This window comes from Mesoplodon bidens (genome assembly GCF_964165515.1).
Source record: "Mesoplodon bidens genome assembly, chromosome: 11".
Taxonomy (NCBI): Eukaryota; Metazoa; Chordata; class Mammalia; order Artiodactyla; family Ziphiidae; genus Mesoplodon; species Mesoplodon bidens.
In genome coordinates, this window is record NC_138167.1 from 62837651 (window position 1) to 62865619 (window position 27969).

Consider the following 27969-nt stretch of genomic DNA (forward strand, 5'->3'; position numbering starts at 1 on the left):
GAGTCTTGGTAACACAGACCTTAATGAACAAAACTAGAATTTAATATTCAGTGAAATGTAATTTTTTTTTTTCATTGTGAGGGAATTAACTCTGCCGCCAGGGAAGGCTTTATCCCATCAAATAAAAAAATGAGCTTTGTCAGGGAGCTGGAAAAAGCCAAGCAGCCGTCTTGGGTTTTCCACAGCCCTGACTGTTTGACTGACAGCTATTGTTAACCCATTTTAAATTCCCTGATTTAGGAGTAGACTGTCGTCATGTTTCAAGGACATCAGGATGGCAAAAGTCTGGCAATGAGGGGTTAATTTTTGTAGAAGCAGAATGAACTTTATCTATGCGTGCCATGATCTTCATAGATCATTGTGAAATAATATTTATTTACTTTACTAAAGTAACAAAAGATTTTAAAAGTAAATACAAATCACTTAAAGGCAAAGGAATTTACATAGTTTGTTATTAAAAGCATTCCAAGAAAACTTTGTTCTCTTAACAGAGAACCAAATTTCATCCTGGTCTCAATAAACTTTTTTATTTTTAAGTTTAATATCATATAGGCTTTTTGCTTGCAGCAATTTTCATAAGGAGTCTCAGACTGAACTTTTAAAAGCCCTCTCAGGGCTAGGAAAGTCACACCAAGGGCTTGTCACAGATTTCGCTTACCAGATCTAGGTGAATTCCTCCCTTTTCAAGGTTCCCAAAATACCTTGAGATTTCTGTACCTGTTGGTGAGGTTGCCTTCCTAATTTATCTGATAAAGCTGCTGGGAACCTAAGAGTTTCCCATCTCTGGAGTGAGCAGACAGAGGAAAAATGTAAATGTTTCAAGTTTGCTTACAAAGGTATAATTTACCAAATTACTGTAAGTCAGAATTAGTTTGAGGGGAAGGTTTTCCTTACACCTGGAAAACACAGATTCAAACCAGTAATTTTTCAGATAGAACCCATAAAATTATAACCGTATTTACCAGTTCATTCAGTCCTTTATAATCCTTTTTGTTAACAGCTTTATGAAGCCATCAGGTTTTTCATTAGAATTCTTCAATTTCTTACCTAGTTATCATTATAGTCTGAATGTCAGAAACTTGTATTTACCCAAAAGTCCTTTTTATAAATCTTCTTGAAGAGGAAGCATTTTTGTAAAGGCATTAGAGTGAAACTGTAAGTGTCTATAATGACAAAAGACTTAAGAAGGCGGGCTTCCCTGGTGGCTCAGTGGTTGAGAGTCCGCCTGCCGATGCAGAGGACATGGGTTCGTGCCTCGGTCCGGGAAGATCCCACATGCTGTGGAGCGGCTGGGCCCGTGAGCCATGGCCGCTGGGCCTGCGTGTCCGGAGCCTGTGCTCCGCAACGGGAGAGGCCACGGCGGTGAGAGGCTCGTGTACCGCAAAAAAAAATAAAAAAAAAAGACTTAAGAAGGCATGTTAAGAAGGCGCATTTAAAATCTGATTACAGTAAAATTAACAAAGTAACTTGGTTACTGTTAATGACAGATGACAACACGTAAGGAAGCAATAGTTCTTTACTTAGCTAAGGTAACAATAAAAGATTTCAAAGGCAAATACAGAACAGATCACTTAAGAGGTAAAGAAATTTAAAATCTGTTATCAAAGGCAGTTCAACATTTTAAGAAAACTTGTCCTCTTAACAGAAAGAAAAGCCAAATTCAAGTTTTGCACCAGCTTACTTTTAAAATTCATTTACTTAATTAAATTTATTCTAAGCTTAGTCAATCCTGACTATGCATAAAACTCAGGCTTCCCTGGTGGCGCAGTGGTTGGGAGTCCGCCTGCCGATGCAGGGGACACGGGTTTGTGCCTCGGTCCGGGAAGATCCCACATGCCGCGGAGCGGCTGGGCCCGTGAGCCATGGCCACTGAGCCTGCGCGTCTGGAGCCTGTGCTCCGCAACGGGAGAGGCCACAGCAGTGAGAGGCCCGCGTACCGCAAAACAAAAACAAAAACAAAAAACTCTTTCCTCAGGGTCCACTTTTCACAAAACTTTTTATCACTTTCTGTATCCATCACTTTATTTTCCCATTCAGAAGCAGTCAACTCTAAATTAGACCTACTTCCTTTTTTCTTAATAAAATGTAACTCCATTCCTCACACCTTCTTTACTGAAAACATACATCCTACTTTCCTTAAGCAACCATGAACTGTCCTTCATAGCAGCACTCTGTAGATTGGTAAACATAAATCTAAGTAATGATTCCTTGAAAAATACGCTTCTTACAGAAAGTATCTCAGTGAGCACCACACATTTCTTAGTAGTTCTAAACCTTTTGTTTCTCTGTAAAAGGAAGCCAGTGTTCAGTAATTAATGTTTCAGTATCTTATTTTATTTGGAAATGGACTAGTTACTTAATAAAATTCCATCCTTTAATTTAATTTAGCACAACTCTAAATGTTTTAAATTGTCAAATATCTGGAGAGATTATTCTTAAGTAGACATTCCTAAAACATAATTATTCCTAAAAAGTTCACTCAAAGCTCTTATCTCATTTGTATTTTCTTTTTTTTTAATTAATTAATTTTTATTTATTTATTTGGCTGCATTGGGTCTTCATTGCTGCACGTGGGCTTTCTCTAGTTGCGCTGAGCGGGGGCTACTCTTCATTGCAGTGCGCGGGCTTCTTATTGCAGTGGCTTCTCTTGTTGTAGAGCACGGGCTCCAGGTGTGCGGGCTGCAGTAGTTGTGGCACGTGGGCTCTGTAGTTGTGGCTTGCAGGCTCTAGAGCACAGGCTCGGTAGTTGTGATGCACGGGCTTAGCTGCTCCGTGGCATGTGGCATCTTCCCGGACCAGGGCTCGAACCCGTGTCCCCTGCACTGGCAGGCTGATTCTTAACCACTGCACCACCAGGGAAGCCCTTTCTTGTATTTAGAATTGTTTGATTTGTAAGCACTTACTTTTCTTTTAAGCCAATTAAATAGAGCTCATTTACAAATTAATCTCAGCAATGTTATCCAAGGACACAGACATATACTGAGACATACACATATATCCAGACAGTCAGAGATCTCATAGGTTCCACTTGAGGTTTAAAATGTCTCTTTGCCTCTTTTTTTTTTCTTGGCTTGAAGTTCTACTAATTAACCCAAGGCTGAAGTCTCAGGCAAAGTGGGCTGCGTTTGTAGCTCAAGGACATTGTAAGAGTTAACTTCAAGCTTTGTCCTAGGCATATTTTTGTTCTCTCAGGGTCAGAATTCTGAAAAAGGTATTTCAACAAGCTAGCTTCCTCTAATTGCATATGCATAAAGAACTGGTTTTGCAATTTCAAAAAATTTTTATCTTAACCAATTTTCTCTGGACTCTAAAGAATATTGTGGCCATCCTGACTGAAGGAACGTAACTTGTTTTGAATTTGGGAAATGTCAGACACGGGAAAGGGAACGTGGACTCTAATAGTGCCCATGTCTCCATTTGCCACTTCCCTTAAGGGAAGTATATTAGAATCTGTTTCCTGGCGTTGGGCAGTCCTGGATCTTGTGTGGGGAGGGGAGGGGGGCTTTCACCCTGATAAGGGGGTACCTACTGGGGAGCTGTGCTGAGGTGGGTGCAGGGGCTGAAGCAATGAGGGTTCATGGGGTGGGGAACAGGAGAGGTTGAGTGGAGGGTCGCCTAGGAGATCTGCTGGAGAGGGAGGCAGAGGGGGTCGGGGGGATAAGGCGGCAACAGAAAGACACATGCGGCATGAGTCCCTCGGGTCCAGATTCTGACTACGGGCCATAAAGGTCTGGACTTAAGGAACCTCTGAGTCCTTTCCTTGTTTCCGCCAAAAGAGATCAAGTTGGAGGATCGTGTTAGAATTTAGTGTGCCATTGACAGGCCATTGTTCTCGGTCCCCCAGTTTATACTGGGTCCAAGCCATGTTACGAAAGAAAATGAGCCTCTTCTTTTTGAGATTTTCAGGGTCAAATTTTCTCAGTTCCTGAGGATACAGCCGAGGGGTGAGTCCGAGGGAGGCTCCCGAGACGTCGCAAAACCCATTCTTAGCCTGTACGCCATAGAATGGGCATACTGAGAGTCACCGGCTGACAGAGAGGCGTCCCCTTTGTCCCAGTGATCTCTCCGTGCGACTAAGGCACAAAATGGGCCAACCGTCCCAACAATCGTGTCCGACCGTGAGAGGTGACCCCTGAGCGTGCGACTGAGGCACCATGCGACTCAGGCAGGGAAAGAAAGAAAAGAGAGGGAGATTCCCGGGACCCACCGGGTGGCTCACCGCTTGGCGATGCCCTGAAACGTGGAAGGCACTCCGGGGACGGCTCAGAGGCAACGCCTAGGCTCCTGTAAGTCAATCCGGACTGAGAAAAAGGTGAAAGTAACAGAGAAGACAGGCTGAGGAATCGGCCTCGTAGTCCTGCCGGGCAGGTGGCGGCCAAGGGGAGGGGGCTCCGTGATTTGCTTGAACCAATACGTGCCTCACGGTGCACGGAAGTTGTCTTGCTGGGGGCAGATGCTCTAACAGCCTGGTCTGTTCTGTGACCCCCTTATCCTTTCACGGAGTCTTCAAGCGGCAGGTGCCCTAATGGCTTTTAAATGCCTGACCCGTGCCCGCACGATAACAATCGGCCTAGTCCTCAGCCGGAAGGAAGACAGAGGGATCCTCCCCCGTCTGGGCGGCAGTTACTGGGGCGAAGTGAGCCGTGGAGCCTTCGGAACACACCAGGGTGTGGCCCTGGCCAGAGTTCCTCCATTGCTTCCACGGCAGCTTGCCTGTTCACAGAGAGTCTGTCTTAAGGAATGAGGAGAGGAGGTGGGGGAGGAGATCCCCCCAGGAGATATCCCCGTACAGGCCACCAAAACGTCGTGGTCCGCACGTGGGTTGGAAGAAGAATTTCCAGACACGAAGAAGTATCTTGGAAAAGAGTGAGTTTACTGAGAATAAAGCGCAGAGTTAGTGAGGGGCACTGTGAATACAGCGGGCCCACTTCTTGACAGACCAGGCAGAGCCGACCCCCTTTGTGGGTTAGTGGCCAACTTTTATAGCCTGAAGACAAAGAAAATTCCTGCTGGCAGGATGGCATCAGGCGATTGGTCAGGGTGCTACAAGGTTGCTACATGGTGAATATTTTACCTACTGTGCAGTCGCGGGGCTGTCCGGTTTATATTAGGAGAGCCCATGGCAACAGTTGCTATAGCGGCTTGGTTAATTCAAGAGTTTTTGTCCTGTGTCTTTGATGTAGGGCTCCACAGGGAGCATATGCATCATCACTCGAGAACAAATCCGGGAGGTCGCCCACCACAGCCACTGGATGTCGCTGGGCATGTCTGGAAACCACGTCACCAGTCTGCAGGAATAAAACAGAGAGACACCCACGTCGTATGAGCAGGAAGACAAACCAAAACAAAAAGAACAAAACCAAACCCTAACCAAAGGCAGACATCTTACAACGATACCATCATCCAGGTAAACTGCCAGGGTCACTTCTAACCCCGCTGTGATAAATTCCCAAAGACAAGCCAACCTAAGAGCCCAAAGGAAAATTAGGCCATTTTTTGATTTGGGAACGCTCAAGGGACTTACGTGGAAATAAAAGGAAAAGACCTTGGTTTTCCAGGATCCTCCTCCTCTGTGGCAACATGGCCACCGATGCAGAGCATCTTGCGGTTGAGAACCACCCCCTGCGCCCAGGTCTCCTGGGCTTGGCCACGTGCGAGCGCAGCAGAGGGAGCTGCCCAAGGAGGACTGACCACTGCCCTCCAGACTCCCTGCACCCAGGACATGAAAAGGACCCCACATCTCGGGCTTTGGGAAATGCCAGAGCAGCCCTCAACCCAGGGCAAGGCTGTGCGGGAACGGGTGGCTGATTTGGCAGGGTGGAGAAGGGCTCTGGGGAGGATGCCCAAACCTGGAGAACTGAGCTGGATTTTGAAGGACGGTTGGGACTTTAAAAGATGGACTGAGGGACATGTTGACTAACTCGCTAAAAAGAAAATAAACACCAAAGTAAATCAGAAGAAAACTGAGGGAAAACAAATGCCCAGGAATCCAGCAGGCACCCCAGCGTTGGCCTCAGATCCCTCCAACACACCAGGAATAAAATCCCAAAATAGAAGTGCAGACCTACAAGAAGTGACAAACCTGTAACAGCAACGAGAAAGGAGGAGGGGTGGGCAGGGGCTTGCCAACGAGGCACCTTTCCAGGGTGTTCCACGCTGGCCGTGAACTCCACCCCGATGTTTAAGGAGCCAGGCCCCAGGCCGAGGGCCTTCCACAGCTTCTCCCACTTAATCCTCTCCCCACTTCCATGAGGATGCCACAAAGCCACGTGGTGCGCTCACCTCTGGACCACAGCAATCACAGACTCCACAGGCAGCGTGCAGGGCAGCACCATGTAGGACATGACCTTAATTGGTAAGAAGTTGCACATCTTGCTTATGTACCCATCTTGGTTTCTAACTGCTTCCCTCAGGGCTGAAAAATATAATTCGGAGGTCTGTCTCTCACCAGTGTAAAAAAACCAAATCATCTTCCCCGGGGGACACTTGGAATTTCTGTGAAATATACAAATCCTGGCAGCCCAAGAATCAGAAGCGTCCACAAATGAGATCAGGTGGGGAATGTGCCCAAGTAGCCCTTGGATCGACTACAGGGTATAGGGTCCCTTTTAAAGACTCTCTTTTAAACTGACTATTTTTGGAGGCATACACAAACTTCTCAAAGTGCCCCTGGCCCCAGTTTTATGAGCTCTTCTTTGCACCTGCAGCTGGATTCCATCTCTTCTGCCTGGAACCCCCTAGCCTTGTATTTCCCCTTTGCAATGACCTTGCGGATGCCTCAAATCACATGAATCTGAGCAGCTTCTGGTTAGTGCAACTCCTGGGGTGTTAGTGCCTGAGGGGCAAGAAACGGCATCCCATTCGTCTTTGATTTATTGTATTCTATTCTGGCCACATCCTGCGGTGTGTGGGATCTCAGTTTCCGGACCAGGGATTGAACCCTAACCCCCTGCATTGGAAGCTCGGAGTCTTAACCACTGGACCCCCAGGGAAATCCCTGTCCTGTTCATCTTTGAATTTCCCCAAATGCCCAGCTGGAAGCTGGACGGTGCATTCATCTATCCATTAAAAAATCGATGACATGATAAAATAACCAGATTCAGTGAAGGTTCAAAACTGTGATTTTGCGGGGAGGGAGAAATTAGGAGGGGCTTCTCGAGAGAGAAAAGGCTTTGAGATGGGAGGACAGGCAGAGAACGGCATTCTCAAAGAACAGGCCACCCCGGGGGTCCCCCCAATATCCAGCGTGCCTGGACTTCAGGAGCAGAGAGCACAGCCAGTTAACACAAAACTCAGCTGGAGGGTGTTTTCCTCTGGCCAGGACCCCATGGGAAGGGAGGCTGGGCAAGGACCCAGGGGGATGGGAGGCCCGTGCTGGGCGGTGCGGGTCCCCACGGGCCTGCCCTGGTCGCTCCGCCCCATCTCTTCCCACGCGGCGACATGACCTTCCTCTACGACACACAGGGAAGCCACCCCTTCTGCCTCATAAAGGGTCACAGAGAGCCTCTGCCGTCCCGCCCCCAGAGCCGGCACCTATGGTGAGCTTGGGCGACAGGGTCTCCAGGATGCTCTCGTCCGAGGGCAGGATGCTGAGGTGCGGCTGATCCAGCAGCTTGTCTTCCTCAGGCCTCGCCTCCCGGGCGGCCATGCCCGGGTAAGACTGCAGGCTCCCGTGCTCCCAGGGGGCCTCGAGGACTTCCGACTCTGCTGAGGATGCACTCAGGCACAGAGGGAGCCTGTCACAGATGCCTGCGAAGGGCACAGAAACAAACCCGTCAGGCAATTTCGGGCGGCGGGGTCGGTCCTCACCCACACACACCTGCCCACCAAATTAGAGGGAAGCCGCAGGCCTGTTATTAGTACAAGGCGGAGATGAACGAGGGCAGGCAGTCCTAGCAGGGAGAAAGGAGGGCGGGGCTTTGACGCCGGATGGATGTGACGAGGGCGCCTGGCTCCATCACTCACCAGCTGTGTGGGCTCTGGAGCCACGTGTGGATTCTTGATGTTCAAAGCTAAGGGTTATAACTAATTTATAGTAACGGAACCACTGGTTAAGCCAGCGGTCCAGGCCCTGCAGCAGCCATTCAACTGCTACCATTATCATCATCTCTGCTTTTCAGCTGAGGAATCAGAAGCACAGAGAAGTTAAGAGATTTGTCCAAAGCCACACAGCCAATACGTGGCACAGCGAGAATCGAATCAAGATATGATGTCAAAGATGGCACCCTTCCATCACACGGCCTCGAAAGAAGCATTAGGTCAGGGGGTTTGTGCAGGCCCTGCCCTAGGCGCCGGGGCTCAGGAGCCGATACCAGTGGGTGGTTCCTGCTTGCACACTGGGTGGGGGCAGCGGGACAGGTAGTTTCGGATGCCCACGCCTGCCTCGGCTCACCTCTTGCTTCCAACCTCAGATTAAAAGACCAGGGGCTGGACCTCCCTGGTGGTGCAGTGGTTAAGAATCTGCCTGCCAAGGCAGGGGACACGGGTTCGAGCCCTGGTCTGGGAAGATCCCACATGCCGCGGAGCAACGAAGCCTGTGCGCCACAACTGCTGAGCCTGAGCTCTGGAGCCCGTGAGCCACAACTACTGAGCAAGCGTGCCGCAACTACTGAAGCCTGGGCACCTAGAGCCCCTGTTCTGCAACAAGAGAAGCCACCGCAGTGAGAAGCCCGCGCACCGCAACAAAGCGTAGCCCCCGCTCGCCACAAGTAGAGAAAGCCCACGTGCAGCAACGAAGACCCAACACAGCCAAAAATAAATGAATAAATAAATAAATTTTTAAAAAAATAAAAGAGGATGCAAGAAGAAGAATTCACAAAAGACCAGGGGCTGCCCCTGGATGCCCACACCTTGCTCCCAAGTTACAGCTCCCAGTTATGCTCCCCTGGATCTTTCCGGCCTCTTTTAGACACATAGCTCACACCCTGGGACTTACTTTCCCTTAGGCATGTCTGTTCCCAGAGGACACCTGGCCCAGCCCCACACGTCCTCTGCAGGACCCCGAGGAGGCCAGCCTGGCCGAGGGAGGACCTCTCTTAGATCATTAAACCCAAACCCAGCACAGATGCTGCAAGCGCCCAGCTGCATGCCGGTCTTTAGAATTACTAAGAATCACCTGGCATCATTTAATCCAAATGTCTTTTGCTAGAGATGTGGAAACGGAGGCCCAGAGAGGGGAGGTGGCTTGCCCAAAGTCACCTAGTAACTTCCACAGGGTCCATCACTGTTATTTATTCCCAGGTTGCTCCCAAATTGCATCCCCAGTCCAGACTGCTTTCCAGAACCTCGGACTCTGACATCACTGTGCTCCTTGCACAACCACCCAAATATGCCCCCGGGGCACCACACACGGGGCCTGAGCTTCCCTGCAGAACCCTCGCCCTCCTGAGGGCCCGAACACTGAGCAGAGTCCCTCTCCCCCAGTGCCAGCTGCAGAAGCCAGAGGCCAGGACTTCATCCCTAAGTCTTCCTCCTCCCGAATCTCTGGTTGGTTGCCTCCAAGTCCTGTTCCCTCAGGCCCCTTCCACCTCCTTTGCTGCCGTGACCCCGGCCAAGCCCACGGCGGCCTCCTTGACCTCTTGGATGCTGCCCTCACCCTCTCTGCACTGCAGCCGGTGGGGGGGGGCCTTCTAAAGCTCCCTCTGACCGCCCTCACTCCCACTTCGGCAGCCCTCCATGGCTCCCTATTGCTGTGGGATGCAGACCCTTTCACCACGTCCATGAGGCCCAACCTTGTCCCTCCACTTTTCATTTACTCCCATTCCTGCCCCTCTCCTTTCTGTCCATCTCTCTGGGTGCCCCACCTCCGCCACGCCAGTTACACACGCCTTCTTTGCACCTCATGCTTATGTCCCCCATGCCTAGAATGCTCCTATTCACCCTCAAAGCGTCAACATGGATTCACATCCTCCTGAAGCCCTGCTTTCCCCTGCCTTGCAGATCCCCTCGCTCCCTGTGTGATCCTACAGCATCCTGTATCTTCCTGCCACGGCACTGAGCACGCCGTCAGCCTTCTCTTTACACATCTGTCCCCAACCATGTTGCAGCAAAAGTAGAAATGAAGTTTTCCCTCTCCTGAGAACAAGGAAAATAAAGGCTAGAGAAAGAGAAGAATCATAACCTGGCCTTGAAAGAGTTTATCACTCCTAGTTTTTGTTTTTTAACTGTTACTAATCTGTAGTTTCTATAACTAGATCTGTACTTCACAGAGCTAACCTATTACTCTGTAACATTACGTGAATTACATCCTGCACTCCCTTGTAGCAAATCACCCCTTGCAGCATTTGCATTTCAGAAAAAAGGTCACAGGCCGATAACCCAGAGACAAACTGACCCAATTACAGGGCTGCCTGACATGATGCCAGATGAGACTGTTTTGAAATAATGCAGGAAGAAGAAGAATGCAAGACCTTCACTACTTTGATCCTTATCATAGACCCCGGACTGCGAGCCTCACATATACAATCTTCTCTGATTCCCAAAGGAGGGGGAGACAGTTCTTGAGGCACTAGCCTGCTGTGTCTTCCCTTCTGCCTGGCAGAAAAATAAAGCCATCTCTCTCTTCCTCCAAAATCTCTTGTCTCCGTATTTCCGTTCATCCTCGGTGCACAGAGAAGCTGAGATTTCGGCAAGAAAATGCGGGCCCGTCTGGGATCTGCTCGCGGGCAGGCAGCCCCGCAGGGCCCCTAGGCTTGATCGAAAGCTCGGGGATCTCTCTCCACACCAGCCTCCTTCGGGAAAGCAGAGGGCTGGAGGATTTCTCTGAGGCCAGATCACCAGGGACTCCCTGCCGCAGGGCTGTGCCCCGATCACACCCGGCCTGCCTTGCCTACTTGGCGGTGGAACTCTGAGGCTGCGGCGGAGAACGGGGGAGAGGCTGACCTAGCAGCGGCCAAGGCTCCTTTTGCCTTGAGGACACCTTCTCTTCTCTTGCCCACACCGGCCTGGACTTCCACTCCGAGAAAACACTGAATACTGGAGGATCAGAAAGAGGGCGCAACGCACCTGTCAGCACCTACGGTGAGTCTCCTGGAGTGCACTCCCTGACCTTTGACTGTCCCCTTACAGGAACTTCGGTTCCAATCTGGGGATTTCCCTGCAAATGGAAATCCTGATGTGGAATTCTCCCTGCAAAGGGAGATTCTGATGTAAGGTGCCACTTTGGGGCAACGGTTCAGGTCGAGTGGGACTCAGAAGTCACGTCTGGGCAGGTCTCCGCCATATGTTTCTCCTTTTTCTTTTTGAGCATCCATTTGCTCTTTCCTTTTATGTTTTATGTTTTATGTGTGACTTCCAGCTGATGAGGTGAAGGTTTATGTTTTGATTTGAGCGTGCTAACACCTAACTTCTGTTACCAACTGCTCGAGCTAAAATGGGAAGCACTTCCTCCCTGGGAACCCTTAGGGAAAATTTTAAATGACTGGTGGACCTATAGCTATGATCCAATGACAAAGAAATGGGTCTCCTACGATTAGATCTTTATTGCCACAGGATGGGAAAAATGGACTGAGGTTCCCTTATGCTCAGGACTTTATGTCCCTTTTATTATAATCCCGCTCTAGGTGGCTCCATAATCAAAAGCCTGAGGAATCAGAAAACAAAACAAAACAAAACAATCCACTCTCTTGACATTCTAAATGATCCTCTTCTAACTTCTCCCAGCTCTCAGGTGCGGGGGGTGGGGGAACCAAGCTTTCCCCACTCCTGCAAGTTCCCTCACTTCTTCAGATTCTTCTGACCAAACTAAGACCCCACCTCCCCAGAGGGACAATCCCTGCTGGGACATTTTATCAGCCAGTCTGCCCCTGTTATCAGAGCCAATTTGAGCACTATCTAGTTTAAATTTTAGCTATGAAACCATGACCACAGAAAGAGAAAGATGATTTTTGACAGTATGGCCACAATATTCTTTAGACTCTGGAGAAAATTGGTTAAAATAAAACTTTTCTTGAAATTGCAAAACAAGTTCTTTTTGCATGTGCAATTAGAAAAAGCTAGCTTGTTAAAATACTTTTCTTCAAAATTCTGACCCTGAGAGAACAAAAATATGCCTAGGACAAAGCTTGAAGTTAACTCGTATAATGTCCTTGAGCTACAAACAAAGCCCACTTTGCCTGAGACTTCAGCCTTGGGTTAATTAGTAGAACTTCAGGCCAAGAAAAAAAAAAAAAGAGGCAAAGAGACATTTTAAATCTCAAGTGGAAACTATGAGATCTCTGTCTGTTATCTGTGTATGTCTCAGTATGTGTTTTTGTCTTTGCATAATGTCGCTGAGGTTAATTTGTAAATGTGCTCTATTTAATTGGCTTAAAAGAAAAGTAAACGCTTACAAATCAAACAATTCTAAATACAAGAAAGGGCTTCCCTGGTGGTGCAGTGGTTAAGAATCAGCCTGCCAATGCAGGGGACACAGGTTCAACCCCTGGTCCGGGAAGATCCCACATGCCGTGGAGCAACTAAGCCCAAGCACCCCAACTACTGAGTCTGCGCTCTAGAGCCTGCAAGCCACAACTACTGAAGCCTGCGTGCCTAGAGCCCGTGCTCCGCAACAAGAGAAGCCACCGCAATGAGAAGCCCATGCACCACAACGAAGAGTAGTCCCCGCTCGACCCAACTAGAGAAAGCCCACACACAGCAACGAAGACCCAACGCAGCCAAAAATAAATAAATAAATAGATAGATAAATACAAGAAAAATTAATTTCAGGTTTACGTGACCTGGGAAATATTCAATATCAAACTAACACCTGGTATTAATGTTTGTTTGTTTGATATTTGTCTTCAAAATCTTTCATTGTTACTTTGGCTAAGTGCACAAACTATTGTTTCACAGTGACTATGATCTTATCTGACTGAGTGTTCTAAACCCTTTTGATTTTTTGGATACAACTTCCCAAATCTCATATGCTCATTTATAGTGTTTTCTTGACTTCTTGGACCTTTGCATATGAATCAAATGTTTTTCTATCACAGGCACGATCCTATGCTAGTTTTAAAAATCAATCCAATTGTTGGGTTTGTGGCCAATTACCTATGTCTAGTACTTCTGGGTTACCTGAGTGGGTTTCTCCACTCCAAGGCTCTAATTGGTTGACTCTTAGGAAATTTATCTTAAAAGGAAAATTATTGTCATGTTCAAGGCCACTATTGATATGACTAGATGAGATCCCCTCACCTGACCAATTAATAATACCTGCTCTGACCCTGACCATAAATATGAATTTTCCTCTATTACTCAAAGTTCAGTCAGAACAACAAGCAAAATTTCAGCCAAGGAATAAAACCTCCTACAATTATGGGATGGATTTATGTAATTAACACCAGGCTATGGTAATTTAAGGTTAAAGGCTACTCTATGCTGGGAACAGTTAAATCATACTAAGGATAATCAGTCTAGTAACACTAGGAAACTGGGCTGAGTACCTTATGGACAATGCCAATAGACAATTTCCCTGAACAACAGGGATTGGTACAGAACAGACTAAGGCAGATGACCTGGGATATACTGGGCTGCACCTAATGGAAGTTCTTGGCTTAATTCTTACGTATGACTTTATTAATACTGCCAGCTATGTTATTTGTATTTTGCCTATTTCAAAAAAAGTATTGTTTCTTACGTTACCAAATGTGTGACTGAGCCTCCGATAAAATGATGATATATAGTTCCATATGAGATCAATGATTGCAATAGTCTAACTCCAGATATGAGAAGAAACAACAAGAGGGAATATTGTCCTGGACCATAAGAGACTAGGAAGACAGGTGGTCCAGAGACTTTTGGATACTAGTAAAGGTCTAGTCCAGTAATTGCACATGGAGTGGCCTATCAGCAAAATCTTCGCCAGACCTGGGAATGAGCGTTCCTAGCACCATGGGACAAAATGGTCATGAAATGCCCCAAACCATGGTTGAAATTATGACCATAAAGGGGCCCCGCTGACTGAAAACTGACACTTGCCATCTACTTCTACAAGGATTAAATCATGAGCTGTTGCTGTAGCTGGTGACCTTCAACACCCCCAGCAAGGAGCTCAGGGTGGAGATCTGAAATGAGGCCCTCTGTGCTCTGGGAAAAACTGACAGGACAGGCCTTCAGAGAGTTAAATACTTTCAGGAGAAGATTTTACAGCCCCATTTCTTGAATTGTCTCATACCTAGAGAAACACTGACATCATGAACGGTGACACTATGGTGTGATTTTAGCCAAGTCCTTTTATTGCTAAGAACTTGAGCTCTCTGAGCTGTGTCAGATTTGGGATGCCACCAGCCATTCCCAAAACAACATCTGCTGACGCTGGTAACTGCAACCTTACTTCTTAAAGGTGTCCTCTTGTAACTACTACACTTTTACACGATAAAACTGCTTTAGGTCATATGTTAACAAAAAGAGAAAACACACATGTAGTGACCAATAGCTCCTGTTATTTATATATTAATACCACATCAAAGGTTAAAACCTACTTTGATGAAACTAGATAACCAGCTACCTGGCTACAAGTCTCCCCGAAATGCCAGGCCTAGACTGGGTTTCAGGCTTATTCTGCTAAAAAGAAATGAGATCTATTTTGTCTATTAACGTTTAGGTCGTCACGCCTCCAAATACTTCTAATGGGGTCTGTTACACCTACATCAATCACACTGGGCTAATAGGACATAAAATTATATATATGACCACACCAAATGGCTCTATTCCTTTAAACAGGGTAACCCAAGCACTGACTCTGTCTACATCAGGATCAAAATTACTACCAAACACATGGCTCTTAATCTTGCTTGGGCCCCTGGCTACAATAATTCTTTTTTTTTAAATTGATGGCAGATTATTATCTTTTAAAATTTATTTATTTTTGGCTGCATTGGGTCTTTGTTGCTGCGCGCGGGCTTTCTCTAGTTGTGGTGAGCAGGGGCTACTCTTCGTTGTGGTGCGCGGGCTTCTCATTGCGGTGGCTTCTCTTGCTGCGGAGCACGGGCTCTAGGTGCGCGGGCTTCAGTAGTTGTGGCTCGTGGGCTCTAGAGGGATCTTCCCGGAGCGGGGCCCGAACCCATGTCCCCTGCATTGGCAGGCAGATTCTTAACCCCTGAGACACCAGGGAAGCCCTACAATAATTCTTTTACTAATCTTTGGCTTCTTTTTTTAAACTACTTGTTAAATTCTGTCTCTTCCAGATTACAATAGGTTCACATCAAGATAATGATGATGCAAAGATTCCAGCCATTTCTCAGAACAGATCCTGCCAAAACAACATAAGTCATGCTGGGGCCCTTCTCTTGCCTGAGGGCAAGAGCTCCATGACCCCAACTAGGTAGGGTCTACGAGCCCCTTGCCAACCTGAAGAAGCTACAGAAGACAGACCGTCGTCCCTCATCCTCCCAATAAAGATTTCTTGGGGTTCACATCTCTCGGGAAATTTGAAATAGGAGATAGATGGGCCCCTGGGCCGGACAGCTGGTGTTTGTCAAATGGAGCAAAACGGAAGTTTTTTCCTTAGCCAGACAAGAATACGCCTGTTTCCCTTCCTACATTGTTATGGAGGGAATGAACTAGCAGTGGGGAATTTGTTGCAGCACAGAAATGAAGTTTTCCCTCTCCTGAGAACAAGGAAAATAAAGGTAACAGTGAGCAGGCTAGAGAAGAAACATAACCTGGCTTGAAACAGTTAAATCACTCCTAGTTTGTTGTTTTTTCTTTTTTAACTGTTACTAATCTGTAGTTTCTGTAAATCTGTACTTCACAAAGCTAACCCATTACTCTGTAACATTACGTGAATTACGTCCTGTACTCCCTTGTAGCAAATCACCCCTTGCAGCATTTGCATTTCAGAAAAAAGGTCACAGGCCGATAACCCAGAGACAAATGAACCCAGTTACCGGGCTGCCTGACATGACGCCAGCTGTGGTTATTTTGAAATAAAGCAGGAAGAAGAATGCAAGACCTTCACTACTTTGATCCTTATCATATACCCCGGACTGCGAGCCCCACATATAAAATCTTCTCCGATTCCCAAAGCAGGGGAGACACAGTTCTTGAGGCCCTAGGCTGCCGTGTCTTCCCTTCTGCCTGGCAGAAAAACAAAGCAATCTCTGTCTTCCTCCAAAATCTCTGTCTCCGTATTTCTGTTCGGCATTGGTGCACAGGGAAGCCGATATTTTGGCAACAACCACGAGACTAAGCTCCAGGAGGGCAGGGGCCACATCCGTCTGTCTGCTGTGGAGTGGTCAATTGCTTGGCACCTAGACAGTACGCAGTAAACATTTTCTGAGTAGATAAATACATGTATGTCCCGTGAACCACACCATCTCCTTGGTCTTGGACAAAGACTAATTCAGAGGATTAATGCATGAACCAACCGTTAGTATCGAAGAAAAATAGCCGCAAACATATTTGGTTCCACTCTAACATTTCCAGAACCCAAGTCCCCCAGCTTGGACAAGCCAGGATGAGTCAAAGGCAGGAACCTTCCCCAGAACACAGCTGGGCTAGTGGGCGTGGCCCACACCCGCCTCGAGGGAGAGGGAGCTATTCTGATTCCTGTCACCTGGGGCCCAGAAACTGTTTATCTTCCTTCTTTATCAAACTAAAGGTTCACAATTGTTCAAGCAGAAAAGAAAAACAAAGGAACTGCCTTCAGCACACAGATAGGTGACACTGCAGAGGGAGAGCTAGCCCTGGGGCTGTGACATCCAGGTTCAGGTCCCAGCTCTGCTCCCAGTGAGTGGAGTGCGGACCTGGGCTGCCTCTCCAAGCCTCTGTTTCCCCATCTGTAAAATGGGGCAAATATTTCCTATCTCGCGGGACTAATGAGAGGGCCGAGCGAGACGGTGGGTGAAGGTGCTGAGCGCTGAGTGATGGAGCCAAGACTGTTGACCAAGACTATGAACAGAAAGCTTGTTAAAGGGGCACTTCAGTTGCCCTACCATACATACCATTCTCTTCCAAGAACCTGACCGTGTCTAAATATCCTTGAAAGCATAGCTCCTCAAGCACCTGTGAACAAATCAAGTAAATTAAGTCACTAAGCACCATTCCTTTCAACATCACCTGAAGACGGCAGACCCAAAGCCAAGAACCCTCCAAGCTCCAAGCTGCTGCCATGTGCCCAGCGCAGCTGCTGCGGGGTGGGACAGGGCTCTGCTTTCCTGCAGGACTCAGCTCGAATGACACCTCCTCCGTGCAGCCCTTGCTGGCACCCCAGCATGACGGGTGCTGGTTCCTCTGGTCTCCCTGGGTCCCTGGACGAGCCTCCACCCTAACAAATACCAGGGCCTGATCTACTTGTCGTGGGACAGTAAGAGCTGCCTCCTTTGCTCCTCGGTGTACAAACCACATGGGCAAACCAATCCTGCTGTCCAGCCTTCCCTCTCCCCACAAGCACACGCTGTCGTATACGTTGCATGGCACGGCCTTCCTTCTCCCCAGAGAACTGGCACTGTGCAGATTCTACCCACTTTCTTACTATTTTAGGTGTTGCTACAACAACAATCAAAAAAAGATGAGGGGCTTCCCTGGTGGCACAGTGGTTGAGAGTCCGCCTGCCGATGCAGGGGACGCGGGTTCGTGCCCCGGTCCGGGAGGATCCCACATGCTGCGGAGCGGCTGGGCCCGTGAGCCATGGCCACTGAGCCTGCGCGTCCGGAGCCTGTGCTCTGCAATGGGAGAGGCCACAGCAGTGAGAGGCCCGTGTACCGTAAAAAAAAAAAAAAAAAAAAAAAAAAAAAAGATTAAACTGGGAATTCCCCAGTGGTCTAGTGGTTAGGACTCCAAGCTTTCACTGCCAAGGGCCCAGGTTCAATCTCTGAAGATTCCACAAGCCAAAAAAAAAAATTAAACCACCAAATGCAGTGTAGTTCTTTTTTTTTTGGCTGCACTGAGTCTTCATTGCTACACGCAGGCTTTCTCTAGTTGCGGCGAGCGGGGGCTACTCTTCATTGCGGTGCACGGGCTTATTGCGGTGGCTTTTCTTGTTGCGGAGCACGGGCTCTAGGCACACCGGCTCCAGTAGTTGCAGCATGTGGGCTCAGTTGTTGTGGCTCATGGGCTCTAGAGCGCAGGCTCAGTAGTTGTGGTGTGTGGGCTTAGTTGCTCAGCAGGCGGATTCTTAACCACTGTGCCACCAGGGATGTCCTGCAGTGTAGTTCTTGACCACGGATGCAAATAAGAATCATTGGGATAATTAAAAAAAAAATCCTACTATCCAGGCTACCCATACTTAAGCCATAGCCCCTGGAGGTGGGATCTGAACAGCAGCGCTGTTTAAATGCCCCCAGGCCCCCTCACCTTGAGATCCGCAGGGAATAGCACCCGGGTAAATAGGTAGATGTTCTCTGAGCAGAGGCGTAGACTGAGCTTGGTGAATTCCACGTGAAAAAAGTTCGTGGACTTGACTTTGGGGCAGATGTCACTCTCCCCATAGAAGGGGGAAATAGTGATGGTCGTTTTGGTATCAGAGAAGGGTATGATGTCACTCACTCCTCCATCTACGTATCGCTTTTAAGGGAGAAAAAAAAAAAAGGACATACTGTCAGAAGCTCTGGGCTGGGGTTTTCTGTGTGTTTCAGATTATGGCCAGAGGCTTCTCAGAGCCGCAGGCAGATACAGTAAGGGGCTTTGAATCACTCTTTCAGCAAATCCCTACTGAGCATTTCTGTGCCAGACCAGGCTGTAGGCTGGCGCTCAGGGTTGCCACATGCTGCTGTGTAGTTTGCACACTGCACAAAAAAGTGCCTGGCCAAGAGGCAGACAGAGGCTGGCGTCTGGCCCATGTTATGATGGCCAAGTCCCGAGCCCAGGTGGGCGCCCCTAGGCATACCCATGTAATTTGCTTAGACCAGGGGCACTGTGTGCACTGGGGACAGAGTGTGATGTAGACCTGGCCCTAAGGGAGACAGATGGTCATGGGTTCAATTCCAGAGGCCCCTTGCTGCTTGAGGAATCTTGGACAAGACACTTAACCTGTAAGCCCGTCCACACCTGGGAAATGAGAAGCAGCACTGGAGACTTAAATGACGCGGTGAACCTGGGACTTGAGCTCTCTGAAAATGGCATCTTATCCCACAACAAATGTGCATTTGGGCTAAGTCCTGTGAGAATCAGTTTTCCTGTAGCCATATCCTTGAACAACCTTAGTGCCCACAGCCAGGCTGGGGCAGGCAGGTTTTGGTACAATTTGGACTGAGTCTACACCTATGAAACCAACGTCTAGAATGATTCCCAAACCCACGACCATCACAGCCCAGCTGTTGGTGCCCACAGACGGGGGGGCCTTCAAATATCACAACTGGGAGAATTTCCCCAGCCAATCCTTCCAAAGGGAGAAATCTCAGGGCACACCTTGGCCTAAAACAAGTCCAAAAAAGAATCAGGCACGTTCAGCCACGGCTTAGCTATCAAGAGATTCTTGCCTTGAGTCCAAAAATGATTAGATGTGCACACACAGCAGTAGTTTCTAAATTGTTGCCACATGATTTCTATGGAAGATACAGGAAGGCATCAAAACCCTCACTGGCAGAAAGGGACACAGGACCAAATGTCGGGAATCTTTAGTTAAGACCGAGGAGGGAGGAAGCAGGTGACTATTTTTTAAATTATTATTTATTTTTTAAAATTAGTTTTTATTGGAGTATAATTGATTTACAATGTTGTGTTAGTTTCTGCTGTACAGCAAAGTCAATCAGTTATACATATACATATATCCACTCTTTTTTCACTCAAGGGATAAAGTCCAATGACTCCTCTGTCTTGTATAATTTTCCCTTCACCCTTAACTTTTCTACAGGAATGTTCTGAGTTTGCTCAGTGGAACCTCAACGTTTTGTTCTAATTTTCAGCAGGTTTCATCTGAGTACACTGAGGGGGATGACTGTGTGTGCACCACAGCTGGAGCAGTCTGGGGGAAATGAAAAGATAACAACAACGACAAAACCACCCATATTTACCGAATACTTACCTGTGCCAGGCTCTATGCTGCATCTTCACTGCATTATCGCATGTAATTCCCACAACAACACTACAACTGTGCACTATTATTAACCCTCATTATTATTAACCCTCACTTGCCAATTCAATCTCAGAGAGGTTAAGAAATGTGTCCAAAGTAGTCCAGCTAACATGCGCTAGAGCAGACATGCGATTCTAGGTTTGTCTGCCAGGCTGGCGCTGTTAGAATTGCAGGTGATCACTTCATGGCTCCAGGCCTCAGTTTTCTCATCTGTAAATAGGGGCAACCATGTGTCTGTCCCAGGGATGCTCTGGGGCATGAGTGAGGCTACGTGTAACCTGCCTTTGCAACTTGCTTTGCAATGTGAGGACCGTGCTGCTCTTAAAGCGTGAACCAGGAGGGTTTCTAAAGTGCCTTCCTGCTGACACACTGGGATGTTGTCTTCTCTCCCACAGCTGTAACAACCTAAACTGTCTCCAGACATCGCCAGATGTTCCCGGGTGGGAGGACAGAATCATCTGATAACTGCTGCCCTAGAAGGAGGCTGCCAGGTGGTCCAGCACAGCCCAGCATCCAGTCCAGAGCCTGCAGGACAAACACCTCAACTTCTGTTTTTCCACCAGAGGCAGGGCTCAGGATTAGCCACGTGTGTTTACCTACTTGTTGAATGGAACCAAATCGCAGCCCTGTCGGCAGCTTCTGCCCGAAGCCACGGGCTGAAAAGGATACAGTCAGACCCAGAGAGGATTATAACCCTCAACCCCTAAGAATAAAGCCTTATTACTGGGTTTCCCTGGTGGTGTAGCAGTTAAGAATCCTCCTGCCAATGCAAGGGACACAGGTTCAAGCCCTGGTCCGGGAAGATCCCACATGCCGCAGAGCAACTAAGCCCGTGCACCACAACTACTGAGCCTGCTCTCTAGAGCCCACGAGCCACAACTACTGAGCCTGCGTGTCACAACTACTGAAGCCCGTGCTCCAAAACAAGAGAAGCCACCGCAATGAGAAGCCCGTGCACCGCAACGAAGAGTAGCCCCCACTTGCTGCAACTAAAGAAAGCCCGCGTGCCCCAACGAGGACCCAATGCAGCCAAGAAAAAAAAATAACAAAACTTATTACCTTAAGTGAGTAACTGACTCTTAAGCATCTTATACCTTAATAGGCCACTGGGCACCTGTTTCAGTGCTCATGTGAAGATTAAGTGAATTGTGAAAATGACTATACTACCCAAAGCAATCTATAGATTCAAAGCAATCCCTATCAAACTAGCAATGGCATTTTTCACAGAACTAGAACAAAAAATTTCACAATTTTTATGGAAACACAAAAGACCCTGAATAGCCAAAGCAATCTTGAGAAAGAAAAATGGAGCTGGAGGAATCAGGCTCCCAGACTTAAGACTCTACTACAAAGCTACAAAATATGGTACTGGCACAAAAACAGAAATATAGATCAAGGGAACAGGATAGAAGGCCCAAAGATAAACCCACACACATATGGTCACCTTATTTTTGATAAAGGAGGCAAGAATATACAATGGAGAAGAGACAGCCTCTTCAATAAGTGGTGCTGGGAAAACTGGACAGCTACATGTAAAAGAATGAAATTAGGACACTCCCTGACACCATACACAGAAGTAAACTCAAAATGGATTAAAGACCTAAATGTAAGGCCAGACACTTAAAACTCTTAGAGGAAAATATAGGCAGAACATTCCATGACATAAATCACAGCAAGATCCTTTTTGACCCACCTCCTAGAGAAATGGAAATAAAAACAAAAATAAACAAATGGGACCTAATGAAACTTCAAAGCTTTTGCACAGCAAAGGAAACCATAAACAAGATGAAAAGACAACCCTCAGAATGGGAGAAAATATTTGCAAATGAAGCAACTGACAAAGGATTAATCTCCAAAATATACAAGCAGCTCATGCAGCTCAATATCAAAAAAACAAACAACCCAATCCAAAAATGGGCAGAAGACCTAAACAGACATTTCTCCAGAGAAGATATACAGACTGCCAACAAACACATAAAAGAATACTCAACATCATTAATCATTAGAAAAATGCAGATCAAAACCACAATGAGGTATCATCTCACACCGGTTAGAATGGCCATCATCAAAAAGTCTACAAACAACAAATGCTGGAGAGGGTGTGGAGAAAAGGGAACCCTCTTGCACTGTTGGTAGGAATGTAAATTGATACAGCCACTATGGAGGTTCCTTAAAAAACTACAAATAGAACTACCATATGACCCAGCAATCCCACTACTGGGCATATACCCTGAGAAAACCATAATTCAAAAAGAGTCGTACCACAAGGTTCACTGCAGCACTATTTACAATAGCCAGGACATGGAAGCAACCTAAATGTCCATCGACAGATGAATGGATAAAGAAGATGTGATACATATATACAATGGAATATTACTCAGCCATAAAAAGAAATGAAATCGAGTTATTCGTAGTGAGGTGGATGGACCTAGAGTCTGTCATACAGAGTGAAGTAAATCAGAAAGAGAAAAATACTGTATGCTAACACATATATATGGAATCAAAAAAAAATGGTTCTAATGAACTTAGGGGCAGGACAGGAATGAAGATGCAGATGTAGAGAATGGACTTGAGGACACGGGGAGGGGGAATGGTAAGCTGGGACAAAGTCAGAGAGTGGCATGTACATATATACACTACCAAATGTAAAATAGGTAGCTAGTGGGAAGCAGCTGCATAGCACAGGGAGATCAGCTCCGTGCTTTGTGACCACCTAGAGGGGTGTGATAGGGAGGGTGGGAGGGAGATGCAAGAAGGAGGGGACATGGGATATATGTATACATATAGCTGATTCACTTTGTTATACAGCAGAAACTAACACAACACTGTAGAGCAATTAAACTCCAATAAAGATGTCAAAAAAAATTCCCAAAATAAAAAGAAAAAAAGATTAAGTGAAGAGCTTACCTTACAGATAACCAGCTAATTATTCTACACGAAGTTGGTTTTGCTGCCCAGAGAGCCTGGAAGGGGGCAGCTATGGAATCTCTGTCTGAAGGCTGAGAGGCAAAAAGGCTCCACGTCTGGGGACAGGTCTCAGGGGCCCAGGGTACCTGAGCCCAGTGCCTCTTTTTTTTTTTTTGGACACCTGGCTTAGCTGGATCTTAGTTCCCCGACCAGGGATCGAACCTGGACCCTTGGCAGTGAAAATGAGGCGTCCTAACCACTGGACCACCAGGGAATTCCCTCAAACACAGTTTAAAAGCGGACTTACCACACCTCTGAAGGAAGGGGGGATCAAGCCACTGATGAGAGGCACGAAGGCGGAACAAAACAAGGCCTGTGAAGACAAAAGGGAGTGAAACCACAGCCCAGAGCAGGCTGCCTTTTGTTCCCCTGGGTCCTGATAAGCCTTCTCCAAGCGAGAAGAGCAACAAGCCTGAAAACACTCTTGGCACAGAGGAGGTGCTTTAATAAATGGTTGAATGAACATGAACCAACCTACACACTTATTATTTCAGGCCCAAGTATCAATTCTCTAACGACACCATCTGCAGGCTGTAGCTTCTTGCCCCTGCTCCCCAGGAGGGTCACACTGGGCCATCAGAGACAGAACCAAGTGTGTGACTAGCTGATGGACAGGGAAGGGGCTAGATCAGGGCTTTGCAAACGCTGGCATTCATCAGAATCACCTGGAAAGCTTGGCGAACCACAGACTTGGGGCCCCACCCCTAAGGTTCTGATGCTGCAAGTTGGAGGCGGGGCCTGAGAGCCTGCAATTCTAACAAGCTCCCAGGTGATGCCGCTGCTGCTACTGCTGGTCCGGGGCCCACGCTTTGAGTCACGCCACGCTAGCGAGCATTCAGCAGGATGTACCACTGATGCAGGGAGAGAAAGGGCTCACGTGGGAACGCACAGGTGCTGGCTGCCTAGAAAAAGCCTCCACAAACAAGGTGAAGTGGAAGATAGCACTGGCTGCTGAGAAGCTGCTGGTTATATGTGCCAGGCTGCGTGCTCGTAGGGACCTGTGTTAAGTGAAATGATATCCAAGCAATTCTCATAAAAGGTATCAGCCAAACTAAGTGGTATTTTCATATTACCAATGAGCTGCTCTGTGCTAGAGGCAAATAAGACATACTCCCACCCTTGTGGGACTTCACTGGAGGGGTCCTCATTAAGGAACAGGCATCACTGGGAGGAGGGACACATGTGGGATGAGGTCCCTGGAGCAAGCAGTCATAAGCCAAGTCTTGAAGGATGGGGAGGGGTTATTTGAAACTGAAACTGTCCTGGAACACTCCAGTTTTGCATACGCTCTGGACCAGACTGCTGGATGCACTCAGAGCTGATATCGCCCTGGTACAGGAAGCTAACCAGCATCGTGGGCAACCAGGTTCTTTTGCATCTTAAGAAAAGAACAGGTCAGGTGGCTTACGACAGCCCTCTCTTTGTTGCTTCTGAAATGAAACGGTCTTTATGACTTGACAACACCCAGATAAGAAAACTGCTTACGTCCACGACTTCGTCTTTGGACCGAAAATCAGACACCAGCACATTTTCTCCATCGGCCACTCTGGTGAGCGAGATGACCATTTTGCCCGAGAGGAGCTGGTGGACGTTGTCGGGGAGGTACCTCTGGAGACCATCTCGGACGTGCCTGCTCAAACTGAAGGACGGGTGGAGGACGCCGATGTTCCGACTCCTGGCACTCCGGACAAGGTCCACGAAGGCCTGCAATGTCTGCTCTGGGCGGAGAGAGACAAATATACAAAGGAATGTACCACCCTGAAGATGGCAATGCTTTGCAGCAGGATCAGAAACCTGGCAGCAGGGAAGCTGCTGACCTTTCCCTTTCTCTAGGCCTGGGCTGTCTGATCCAGCAGCCACGTGTGGCTCCCGGGCCTGAGATGTGGCTAGCCCAAACTGAGATGGGTAAAAGACACACTGGATCTCAAAGGCTTAGAACAACAACAAAATGTAAAATATCTCATGAATAATGTTTGATATTGATTAGATGTGAAAATGATAATATTTTGGCTGGACTGGGATAAATAAAATTAATTTCACTTATGTCTTTTACTTTTTCCATGCGGCTACTAGGAAATGTAAGCTATGCCTATTTCTGTTGGTTAGTGCTGTTCTAGGCCCTCCCTGGCCACAGGAACGACCCTCCAGAGGCCCAGTGAGCCCTCTCCTCACCTCCATCCCTCCATCAAGGCCAGAAGCCAGGGACTCACAGCGTCGGAGCTTGAGCGTGAATGGGCCTAACACTGAAGGGAGCAGAGAGCAAGCGCAGCCTTGGACCTGAGTTCAAATCCTGCCTCTACCTCTTACTAGCTGAGCAACAAAAATAAGCCACTTCACTGCCTCTCTGAGTGTTAGACTGCATGTTTTTAATGTGGGACCACACTCAACTACCTTTTGGAAATAGAGAAGATTAGATACACTACAATCTATAGGTGCTCAACCCAGATGAAGCACCTAATAAACAACTAGACTTAGCTTTTAACCTCTAATGTCAGAATTACCAGACCATCCAGTGGGCACAGGGCACGTGCATGGTCCATCTGACCTCACTCACTGGCCTGGTCCCCTCTGGCTGGTCTGCACTGCCCTAGCAGGCAAGAGTACCTGTCCCAGCTCGAGCCCTAGTCATCTGTAAATCCTGGGATGCAGAAGACCGGACACACATCAGCAGGTCCTGACCCACTTCTGACCTCCACTCAGCTCTCCCTGCACATGTGGTCCCACTGAGCCCGGGCAGAAGGCACAAAATTGCACACAGCTGGCTGGTTCTGCCAGTCTCTCCTGCCAAGTCAGCCTGGGTTTGGAGGTGCTCTCAGGAGCCACGCCCAAGTCACAGGCCTGGGGAAATGCTCCCTGGCGGTCCCCAAGTGAGACAGGCAGTTACAGCAGGAAAATGGGGCACCCAGAACCTCCGGAGTAGTTCTTGCCAGGACCTCCAGATCCACTTTCCAGGGACTTGGTGGTCCCAAGCCACCCCCTGCAGGACACAACCCCAGGCTGCACCTGTCCTTGCCTGTTACGAATGCCCTCTACGCTGGAGTCAGGGCACTTCATGTGCTGGGGTCTGTGCATTTGAATCTGGTCCCAATTAAACATTTGACTATGTGGCTGTCTCCAGGTAACAACCCTGGGACACAAGGGCTGGCTTTGATCACTGCTCAAGCCCAAGGTGGCCAGTCTAATCCTCCTTGAGGTCACATTTCCTGCCTTTGCTCCTCTCCCCCTCAATGGGGAAGGCGGCCGCGGTGGCCTCTCCTGATCCCCACCTCTCCATCAGCCCAGGGTCTGCTCCCTGGTCCTATCCAATGGCAGGGCTGTGCTTACTGGCAAGGGATTCCTGCTGGCAGTGTCTGACACAGCAGTCACTGGGTAGAGTAAAGAGTAAACCGTTAAGGAAGCCGAGACAAACAGGGGCTAATGAAAAGGTGCATTATCTTCCTGTCTGGGGACCTTTGGATGCCAACAGCTCCATGTTGCCACTTGCTCCAGGCCCTGCTCCCTGGCTAGGATCCCAGGCCCAGGATGTCATACCCTAGTAATTTAGGCCGGCTGGCTACAAGCCCCAGTCCGCCCCTCTCACTGGTACCCACGAGTACAGAGATGCTTCGTTAGGACAAGATTCAAATGCACAGGACCTCGTTTCCAGGGCACTGAGCAGGGGTGTGGTGGGGAGGAGAGGAGGGGATGTGGGATGTCCAGCCCCCAAGAAGGGTCTCAAACACCGGAAAAGGAGGAGACAACTTTCCTACCTCCCCTCACCCCCCTCTCCCCCGCTCCACAAAACACCTCTCCTCAACCCCCTTTCAATCCAAACCAGCAAGTTGCCCTCTACCTGAGAGGCACCCAGCCGCCCCCAGCGCTCCCACGAAAGCTGGGCGGAGATCAAAGGCGCCCGGGGCCAGGGGTCTCCAGTCCCTCTGGTCCCCAGAGAGAAGAAGGCAGCCACCCTGGGCCACAGTCCAAAGCCTCCTTCTTGGCCTGGCCGGAAGCAGGGCAAATCGGGCCTCCGACCCCCACTCCCCGCCTCCCGCCCCCCCCCACCAGGCGTCGCGCTCCCTCCTTCCCGTCGCTCCGAGACAACCTGGCTCTCAGTCCCAGGCTGGGTCGGGGGGGGCTTTCTTCAAGCCCGGGCGCCAAAAGGGAGTCGGGGCGCGGAGGCGCTCCGGATTCCCACGCCCAAAAGAGCCACCCACCCGGCGCGCCCCCCTCCCAGGCCCGGCAACAGAGCTCCCCGGTGCGGGGCAAAAAGACGCACTGGAGGAGGCATCTGTCTGGGGAGACCCCGGGTGTACCCCGCAGTTTCCATCTCCAATCCCGGCTCCATCGCGCGCCCCCTCCCCGCGCGTTGCCCCGCGGCGGCCCGGACCTACCCAGCGGGACCCCAGAGAGGAAGAAGGCGCAGTGCAGCGCCCCGGACGAGGCCCCGAAGAACCTGCGCGCGTTGTGGAGGAGGTACGGGGCGCGCTCGCTCAGGCAGCTGGTCACCCCGATGTGGTAGGCGCCCAGGAAGCCGCAGCCGGCGAAGGACAGGTTCCAGCCGTGCTCGAGGTCGTACATAGCGGCGGCGGGTCGGGCGTCCGGGGTCTGAGAGCGCCGCAGCTCCGCCCGGCACCCACTCTGGCTCTCTGACGGCCCGGGTGCACTCACCCCAGGCATTCCCGGCGTGACGTCACCCGGCCGGCCCCGCCCCCGCTCGGACCAAGCGAGGGAGCCGGTGGGCCGCCCAATGCTGGGGCAGCACGCGGGCGGCGGCGGAGGGCTGGGAGGGCCTGGACCCGGGCGGAGGAGAGGGGAGGACCCGTGCCCGCGTGAGGGTGGAGAGAGGTTTCCGACGCTCCAATGGCAGTGGGTGTCGTGGAGAGAAACAGCTCCTTTTCCGTTCCTTTTCATCCCTTAAACCAGGGAGAAACTAACAGTGGCCCACTTAGGTTGTTAGTATCTTTTTGACGCTTTATCATTTCCCTTTTACGAGTCAGCAAGCCTTCAGCAGACACCAGCATCTAAATAGA

At 48.9% G+C, this 27969-nt stretch overlaps 1 protein-coding gene across 1 annotated transcript; it reads right to left on the reverse strand.

Moving 5' to 3' along the window:
* Positions 1-1135: 1135 nt before the first annotated feature.
* On the reverse strand, positions 1136-27578 carry PNPLA3 (patatin like domain 3, 1-acylglycerol-3-phosphate O-acyltransferase). Its single transcript, XM_081250321.1, has 8 exons — positions 27331-27578; positions 24446-24678; positions 23208-23273; positions 18274-18483; positions 16923-16983; positions 7534-7749; positions 6283-6415; positions 1136-5288 (listed from the first exon to the last, which is right to left on the reverse strand). The coding sequence occupies exons 1-8, from the start codon at positions 27515-27517 to the stop codon at positions 5147-5149; spliced, it is 1248 nt and encodes a 415-aa protein (XP_081106447.1). The 5' UTR covers positions 27518-27578; the 3' UTR covers positions 1136-5146.
* Between the last annotated feature and the right edge of the window lie 391 nt (positions 27579-27969).

Bases quoted from the DNA above. Each gene is read 5' to 3' on its own strand.
- PNPLA3 (XM_081250321.1), bottom strand. From the start codon at position 27,517: ATGTACGACCTCGAGCACGGCTGGAACCTGTCCTTCGCCGGCTGCGGC. The intron at 24,679-27,330 runs GTAGGTCCGGGC...CTCTCCGCCCAG, and splicing joins CCTCTCTGGGGTCCCGCTGG to AGCAGACATTGCAGGCCTTC. The intron at 5,289-6,282 runs GTGAGCGCACCA...TTATTCCTGCAG, and splicing joins GTGATTGCTGTGGTCCAGAG to ACTGGTGACGTGGTTTCCAG.